We start from the raw sequence: 9,707 nt of genomic DNA on the forward strand, positions 1-9,707 counted from the left end.
GTGTGTGTGTGTGTGTGTGTGTGTGTGTGTGTGTGTGTGTGTGTGTGTGTGTGTGTGTGTGGTACCAGGGTTTGTGTTTTCTGGGCGTTTCTTTTGGAGGGCGAGGTGTTTGTTTGATTGTTTTTGTTTGTTTTGGGTAGATAGATTAGGACACATACGGCAACAACGGAGCAAGGAAGCAAGTAAATGTATTGGTAAAGTTGAGTAAAGTCCCCTAGACGTGTGGACTTGGAGTAAGCTGAGGAGGACTGAGTTCAATTCAGTTCAGTTCAGTTCAAAGAAAGCCATCTGCACAAGTACTGTGGCAGACAACGAGTTGCTACGCTCCCTATCGGCAAAGAAAAGAAATAAAAGAAAAAAGATATGTCCTGTATGATCCTGTAATGCACTAAAGCTCCGTTGGTCACAACCAACAATGCAGTTTAAACGCCTTTTCAGTGCTTCTTTACGCACGGCTCGAGAACAGGAGAAAAAAAAGCGCACAGATGATACAGTGCTTTTCTCTGACGGCTGAGTCTTACTGAAGTGACTGTGTACCCCGCTATGCTCTGTCGCTGGATAGAGAGATGCATCATCACTATCTGATTGTGCCTTAAATTAGAAACTCGCCGATGATGATGATGATTTCACAGAAGTATCTGCGTTTTGGTGACAGTGCACAACACCATGAAAGCACACCACATAAACATAAGCAAACATAAGCATCACATTTTCGCTCAAGAAGGGGGGAAACCCTGGATCCCTCAGTCCTGTCTCGTAACTCCGGTAGCCAATCCAAAGGTGTCGATTTGGAGGGGCCGGGTGGGGAGGGGGACACAGAAACACACACGCGCGCGCGCGCGCACAAGCTTGCGGCTTGAGCTGCGAGCTTTGAGCGCCTCCACATACATTGAGTCTCTCCCGTTTTGTGCCTGACGTGACGTGCTCCCTCCCAAACTTTTGGCCATTACATCATAGCTTTAAAATAGCCAAGTCGGTTGAGAGATTACATTTTACGCGCAGTGACATCAGCTGCCGGTCAAATGATGCAGTAGCCTATATCTGCTGCTACTAATCCCCACTTACATTTCATGACTTACAATTCTTATTACTCACGTACGCGAACATTACAAAGTGGTAAAACAGAGGGGGGGGGAAACACATTTGCGTTGTAAATTTTACTGCAGCGATCATACCTCTGTAAGGTGGCAATCTTAAATATGATCAAAATCTTCAGTGACCCTATAGTTGCACTACCTAAAATATCCGCTGTACTTTTTAGAGCATTACATCATTGTCTAGTCTGATAGATGAACTCATTTTCAACTCGCTGAAACTGCATGTTGCTTTGTTAAATGGACTGGGATAAAACGCTGAAGGTTTGCATGTTTATCTTCCATTCTTTCTTCAGTTTGAAGTTTAACTAATAAAAGGAGTTGTGCAGATGATAGGATGGAGGATGTACTATAAAGTAGCCTACCTGCGATCACTGTAGGCGATCGTTGACCTCCCTCCGGTTTGATCCACATCTCCACAGTGAAATTGCCTCTGGGTATCTCCACGCCAGGCTTCAGCCGTAGCTGATCTCCCCTGCCGGTAAAATAGACAGCTTTCCCTCGGTCTGGTGAGTTTCCCTCCGCTTGAGAGGAGCGCCGGCGCTGCCGAAGCACCCGTCGCTCCAAGCCGGGCAAAGAGCGTTTGCCCCGGGGCAGACGTGTGGCACAAGCCCCTGGGATGGTGGCTTTCGCCTCCCTAATGCGCACCAACTCCCTCTTGGATCTCCCCTTTTTCCGGACTATCCCGCACTCTGATCCAAAACACAAGATGAGAATCACCAGGCAAGACACCCAGGGTGATGTCCAAAGTTTCATTTTTCGGGAGAAGAAATGGCAAAAAATAAAAAAATAAAATAAAATAAAATATGAGGAAAAAATAATAAAAGAAACAGTGGAATAACTACAAAAAATATGTCCACAATGTTCTTCTCTTTGGGATCCTCTCGAGTTTTTCCTTCTCCCTTTTTACAGCGGTAGAATGTCAAACCGTAGAAACTGTCTAAATAAACCCATAAAGCTATGCTGTTTTTCCCTCTTTATAATGCTAAGCCACGACCCCCTCTCTTAAGCAAAACTACTCTGGAGACATTCAGGGGACACAGGAATATTTCATTCATGTATGTGTTCCACGGTGCCTTTTCAATGGGTCCCATTTAGCCAAAGGGATGACTAATAAGTAATCAATCAAGAGGGGGGTCCGGCCGATGCCCCCGCATCCCCCTTTGGACGGTAGGAGTTACTTGCAGAAATCCACAGTTGTCCGCCAAGCTCTTGTCACACCTTTTTGTTGTTTCCTTCCCTACCCGTAAAAGAGAATAAGTAATGGCACATAGACTATTAAATTCCAAAGGAAAGTGTCAGCAAACCGACCTCTCATATTTATTACAGAAAACAAGAGGTGAGATGTCATTAAAAAAAAAAAAAAAAAAAAATACAAAGGAAATCCAAAACTTCCCTTTTCCTGTGTGCCTGTATAAAAAGTTGAAATGTACTATAATATCTAGTTAGGCACAAGAGAGACACGGGGACAGAGAGCTGCACAAGAAACCATCGCGGTCCTCATTGATTGCCTGAAGCAGATACACTTGGGGGAGTCGGAGCTCGTTGTCAGCTTTAGAGGACTTCCAAAGTCTTTTAAAGAACAGGTCATGTTTCAAATGTTCAGGGGCTGTGTGCGCGCGCGTGTGTTTGTGTGCTTTTTTTCATAGTGGGAAGTCACACAGGTAGGCAACTCTCACTGAGGGTAATTCTCTCTATGGCACATAGTGAAAGGATGATGTTTTCGCTGTTTGGAAGGCGTATATGTATCCCTCTAGTGGTTACAGTTTAAACAATCCAGCACTTCTACGAGTCCACAGCACAGGACCTCAACCAAGCACTCTGAAGTCATAAAAACGAGTTCAGTCTGTGTCGTTCTCCCTCCACTTCCGAAGCTGAAATAGTCCTCAGTGTAAATATTATTTACATTGCAGGAGTTAAGTCATTTATTTTGTAACAAGCCAAATAATATCTGGAACTGGTAAAGAACAAAAAGTACCGCTATTCACTGTCCTCTGGGAAAGTCCTCAGTTTTAAGTGAAGGATAATGTACTTTATGAAAGGTAATTGTCCTGTACTGTCAAAGTCATGTTTCCCATTAAGGCAATTTCCAAATGAAGTAAGCAGTAGATCAGAGAAGTAATGGGAGAACAATGGCAGCTTCAATCTCATATTTACTTAACTTAATTTGATAGATTATATGTTGATTCTTTTTTTTCTTTTATTTAAAAGCCTCAGCGTAATGCTTTTAAACAAGCAAAAAAAAAAAAAAAGAGTCTAAAACAGCTTGTTTATGAAACCTAGCAAACTCTATTAAACTCAGGCTATGTTTATCCTATTATATTTACCACACAAGGACTATTATTTTTTTCAAAGTAACGTGAAAAGGGAAAAGAAAATGTAAGAGATTTGCAAGTTTCAGGTTGACTCACACTTAGTAGTGTTTACCAATCATCGCTTTTGATGGATGTGAATTTGAAAACCGCACACTCAAAACTTTCTAAGCCTTTAAGACCGAGGACAAAGGAGTCATGAGTTTCAAGCTGCCGAGTGAAATGAAAACAGTCCTTTGGTCAGTGTTACTGTTACTCTGAGGATAGTTTGACACACAGAAAAGAGAAGGCCTTTACCTTTAGTGGCTTTCCATACAAACGGAGAGCTGGAATGTCAGCATTTCCCTCTGTTTTCCTCCAGTTGTTTGTTGTAAATGTGTGTTTAGACAGCCAAAATTTACAACCTGCCATAAAGAGAAGACAGTGTAAACACCAAATATTTGCTTTCTTTTTCATATGGCATTGTGACTTTGTGTCTTGACCAGGTTCTCGCTGAAAAAGGTGTTTAAAAGTTGCTGTAAGTACTGTAGAGTTTTGCATGGATCTTTTTTTTTTTGTCATTTAATTTTATTTGTTTTTCCTTTTGTAGAAGACAGCAGGCAACTTTGTGACCAAACCCCTGAATGTTAACACATATTCTTTATTTGCTTGTGAGCCAACTTTTCCTTGTATGTGAGATTGTATGTCTGAAACACTTTCAGACATGAGAGCTTAGGGGAGTTGTTTTTGGAACGCAGTTTGTTCAACTTGTATCCATTTAGTGAGCAAAATGCAAGTTTATAGTTATGTTCAAGCTACTTTTTTCATAAAATATGGGTAGTATCAGGTGCTAATACTGCAGGAAAATTGAAATGAAAACCTACTACACACGATGAAAGACTTCTCCAGTCCTGTAATTACATTCTTCACTTCTTCCCTCCCCAGATCAGACTGTCACTCTCTCTTTTTCTGTCTCTTCTGCTTCACTTTTGAAGGAAAACGACTGCTGAAGAAAAGATGGCATAATGTCTCCCAGTCAGCATCCTTTCAGGTTGGTACACTATGTTCAGACTGCAAGGATTTGGAGATGGTGGGGGTGAGGAGGAGGAGGGGGGGGGGGGTGACCTTTATGTGTGAAACATGCTCACATAAAGGTCATTCACCATTGCTGTGTTATGCAAGGAGATTGAATTGAACTGTTTTAGTATAGTCTTGCACCAACCGTCCGAACCCTCGGGGAATGAACGAATCGTCGTGCTCAAAGTTCAAACCGTGTGCCTTCTTGCCCCATTTGTCAGTAATGGAGCATCATAATAGCTTTTCTTTTCAAAAACAGGCCGATTCCAAGTTATTCCAGGGTTTGATGGTGCAGGAAGGAAGCACAGTGCCCTGTGTTAGATAATGTCACAGTACCCTCCACCAAAATCTGAGTTAGATCATAAAGCAGCGTAACGTCAAGTTCAGAAAGTCATCAAGGTTCATGTGAGTGGACAAACACAAACCTTTGTCTGTGTCATGGCTAACAGACAAAAGAAAAGAAATAAAAGTGTGTTTCATATACATATAAAGTGGTCAAAATGGATAACTGATATATTTTAAGCTTAACAAAGTTGAAAAGTTGTAACTGTAACAGTCTATTTTTTATCATTTGTTTTTTTTTAGTGCAGCACATTGTATAATCATGGCGTATAAGGGCGAAGACAATCCCAGCAATTTTTTATAAAGACATAGGCCAAGAAAAGCTTTTGTAGTAAGGATAAGAGACATCAGGATTACTTGGCTTCAATATCTAAATAACCCTCCACTCACTTGTAACCATGAGAGATTACATCAGTGAGGTCTTGACACAAATGGACAATAAGTCAGTTTTCAATAGAAATATCTGCATGTGCGCGACAGCCATTTAAATGTTGTTTTCACTACAGTCACAAGAATACTGAAACTTTAGCCTTTGCTTCTCGTCCTCCATTGGTGATGCGACCATTGCTGTCCTCCCATCTCTTCCGCATAAAGAAAAGTGGTTGCAGTTCTGGACAATAATCCCGTATTTCCTGCTACACATAGTACGTGACCACGGAGAAATGCGAGTCCAACAGGAGGGGAAAAAAACACATTGTCCTATAATCCATTAATGCATCCAGCTTAATCTGTTACTGTGGCTGTTCTAAAGCGCAAACCTAAATGCTTTTGCCTCATTTTTGTGGATGATCTGTAGAATGAAATGATATACACTTGAGTGTCAACAGTGTTAACACATAAAAGAATAATACAGATTAGGTTTGTAGTAAATATGAGGGGGTGGGGACAATTCTGAAAGGTTGAGAGATGTGAAAAGAAAAGCTCCACTGACAACAGGATTTCATAATAGTGCCAGAACCTGGTAAGGTGGTTTCTTTTTCTAAATATAATGCTGCTACAGAATACCCATTAAAGCCTTTAAGAGTTTAATCCAGTGATACACACAAACACATAACAGGCCAGATATTCAGTCAGCGATTGCATGAAAACTGGCACGCACACATTTTCAGGTTAAAAAAGAAAAGAAAGAAACAGAAACAGTTCTGATTTGTTACTTTTAGAAAGAACATTGCAAAGACAACAGACAATGTAAATAATCACATAAATCACTTTTAATCTCTTTTAATGCTTTTGACAGCTGTAAGTTATATGTACGCACGGACAGCAAGTTTAGCTGGACACCGGCAATATTATATATGGACACAAAAATTAAAGACTGAGAGCATGTTGATGGTCAAAAAAAAAAATCAGAATATGGGCATACTCATGTGAAATGTTATTCATAGTGAGGACAGGTCAGATTACTGCTTTGTATGATATATAAAATCAATACACTGGAATACTTTGTGGACGAAGAGTGAAATGTCAATAATTGTGTGTTTAAATCACATCAGTTGAGGTCAGCAAATCAAACAGTCCCATGTCACATCACAGTGTACAGGGAGTGCAGAATTATTAGGCAAGTTGTATTTTTGAGGAATAATTTTATTATTGAACAACAACCATGTTCTCAATGAACCCAAAAAACTCATTAATATCAAAGCTGAATGTTTTTGGAAGTAGTTTTTAGTTTGTTTTTAGTTTTAGCTATTTTAGGGGGATATCTGTGTGTGCAGGTGACTATTACTGTGCATAATTATTAGGCAACTTAACAAAAAACAAATATATACCCATTTCAATTATTTATTTTTACCAGTGACACCAATATAACATCTCCACATTCACAAATGTACATTTCTGACATTCAAAAACAAAACAAAAACAAATCAGCGACCAATATAGCCACCTTTCTTTGCAAGGACACTCAAAAGCCTGCCATCCATGGATTCTGTCAGTGTTCTGATCTGTTCACCATCAACATTGCGTGCAGCAGCAACCACAGCCTCCCAGACACTGTTCAGAGAGGTGTACTGTTTTCCCTCCTTGTAAATCTCACATTTGATGATGGACCACAGGTTCTCAATGGGGTTCAGATCAGGTGAACAAGGTGGCCATGTCATTAGTTTTTCTTCTTTTATACCCTTTCTTGCCAGCCACGCTGTGGAGTACTTGGACGCGTGTGATGGAGCATTGTCCTGCATGAAAATCATGTTTTTCTTGAAGGATGCAGACTTCTTCCTGTACCACTGCTTGAAGAAGGTGTCTTCCAGAAACTGGCAGTAGGACTGGGAGTTGAGCTTGACTCCATCCTCAACCTGAAAAGGCCCCACAAGCTCATCTTTGATGATACCAGCCCAAACCAGTACTCCACCTCCACCTTGCTGGCGTCTGAGTCGGACTGGAGCTCTCTGCCCTTTACCAATCCAGCCACGGGCCCATCCATCTGGCCCATCAAGACTCACTCTCATTTCATCAGTCCATAAAACCTTAGAAAAACCAGTCTTGAGATATTTCTTGGCCCAGTCTTGACATTTCAGCTTGTGTGTCTTGTTCAGTGGTGGTCGTCTTTCAGCCTTTCTTACCTTGGCCATGTCTCTGAGTATTGCACACCTTGTGCTTTTGGGCACTCCAGTGATGTTGCAGCTCTGAAATATGGCCAAACTGGTGGCAAGTGGCATCTTGGCAGCTGCACGCTTGACTTTTCTCAGTTCATGGGCAGTTATTTTGCGCCTTGGTTTTTCCACACACTTCTTGCGACCCTGTTGACTATTTTAAATGAAACGCTTGATTGTTCGATGATTACGCTTCAGAACCTTTGCAATTTTGAGACTGCTGCATCCCTCTGCAAGATATCTCACTATTTTTGACTTTTCTGAGCCTGTCAAGTCCTTCTTTTGACCCATTTTTCCAAAGGAAAGGACGTTGCCTAATAATTATGCACACCTGATATAGGGTGTTGATGTCATTAGACCACACCCCTTCTCATTACAGAGATGCACATCACCTAATATGCTTAATTGGTAGTAGGCTTTCGAGCCTATACAGCTTGGAGTAAGACAACATGCATGAAGAGGATGATGTGGACAAAATACTCATTTGCCTAATAATTCTGCACTCCCTTTAAAGGTCAAAAAAATAACTCATGCACATGATTGGGAGCTTGTTTTATATCTTTAATTTAATGATAGCTTCTGGGAGTACTTGCATCCCTCTCCTGTGACACATTACATCCTCGCTAGCCTCCCATTCTGCTCCTATGTCCTGCCTTATCGAAGTGAAAGGTAATTTATTAGTCATACCTTCCAGGTATAGAGTAACAGAAAGTGGCAGGAAGACAGGATTTGACCATGGACTGTATATAAAACAATTTAACGACGTCAGAGTGTGAAAAGCAAAGTCAGTGTAGAAAAGCCTTAAACCACCATTCTTTTAAATGGCCAGGAGAGGACGACTTGTCGGCTGCAAAAATGAGCCCAGTTACATCAAAGTTCATGAAAACATGAGTGTAACATGAGCTCTAGATACAATAATAGATATCTTAATATAGTGTGTTCATTTAGTAAACTATGATCAAACTTAGAGTAGATGAAACTTAAAGCAAGGAATGCTTAAGGGCAAAGCTACTTTGTAGCTAGTAAATTTATAATCTATTCATATATATATATAAAGAAATTTCTACATATAAATTGGATGAGTGTGTTGGCAAAGGACAGGAATTTTAGTATTTGAAAGAATATTTTTTTCCATTTATAGTCAATGTTGAACTGACTATTTTTCCGCTAAGCAGTTTGGAGTTGAACCATCAGCTTTAACCACAGGACACTCACAAACCTACAAACCTTTTTCATCCTGCAGCACGCAAACACATACTCAAGAGAAGTCCATACATACATCTGTGTTTATTTAAAAAGTAGCACCTCATTAAAACTAACCAAGCTAACAGGTAAGAAATTGAAATTTTTTAAATTTCTTCTGCTTTTTTGCACAAAAGATAAAAGAATAGTGATGTAGGAAAAATTTTGGTGGAGGTAACCACTGCATTGTGCTCTTTTTTTTCTTTTTTTAAAGCTATAAGTTGGCTTATATAGAGTGCTAATTCATTAGCTAACACTTCCAAGATTGGTTAGCAGGCTGCATTCGTAAACTGTCCTAGCACAATTCAGAGACACACAGTAAAATAAAATGCAATTTAACTCCCCAAAATTTAAATACAAACTTACTGGCTGATCTGTATTACACAGCAAATCATAATATTTTTTAGATAACTGATTTTAAAATGGTCCAAAATGGCTACAACAGCACACTCACGGTGAGGAGGTCCAGTCTAGTAACTAAAATGTAACTAGTGAATTCTGTCAATAAACGTGGTCACACCCCTAGCTCAGTTATTCAGGTACATGAAATATGGTATGAAGCGGGAAATAATCCATACAGTCTAAAAACATTTTGTACCAGGCTATAAATTTGCTTTATAATGCTCTAAAGTTGATCATTTTAACATAGGCGTCTATGGAGCCAGCCTCAAATAGCACCTAGAGGAATTGCAGTTTATGCCGCTTCCACATTACTGGCTTACTTTTTCAACTCTGGTTGTTGCCCCCTGGTCTGAATAATATGGCTTAAACTTATTGAAGATTGAACTGTGGCTTTATAGATGGATATTTTGACCCTCTTGAGACGGAAGCAATTTTTTAATAGTTGTATAATACCTGGAAAAATTGTTTAACGGGATTTTTAAGCAAATGCAGAATTGTACTGAACACTTTTATAGCCTCCATACATAAATGTGCACTAGCAGTGTGTTCCTCATCTTCACATCCTGGATTTTAGCCACTGTTGTGAGCTGTGTGGTAAACAATAACCCATTATAGGTCCCCGATGGCAACCAAGGCTTGCCCTTGGTTTAACTCTACTGCTTGTGGGG

At 40.2% G+C, this 9,707-nt stretch overlaps 1 protein-coding gene across 1 annotated transcript in view; it reads right to left on the bottom strand.

Annotated features, from left to right (window-relative positions):
- Positions 1-2,738, bottom strand: part of pappaa (pregnancy-associated plasma protein A, pappalysin 1a) — a 104,653-nt gene extending 101,915 nt beyond the window's left edge. Inside the window, exon 1 of the mRNA XM_040053226.1 lies at positions 1,460-2,738. Coding sequence (XP_039909160.1) covers positions 1,460-1,850 — 391 coding nt within the window. The 5' untranslated portion in view covers positions 1,851-2,738. The remainder of the gene's footprint in view (positions 1-1,459) is intronic.
- Positions 2,739-9,707: the final 6,969 nt, after the last annotated feature.

Source organism: Simochromis diagramma, unplaced genomic scaffold (assembly GCF_900408965.1).
Source record: "Simochromis diagramma unplaced genomic scaffold, fSimDia1.1 OVJJ01000596.1, whole genome shotgun sequence".
Taxonomy (NCBI): domain Eukaryota; kingdom Metazoa; phylum Chordata; class Actinopteri; order Cichliformes; family Cichlidae; genus Simochromis; species Simochromis diagramma.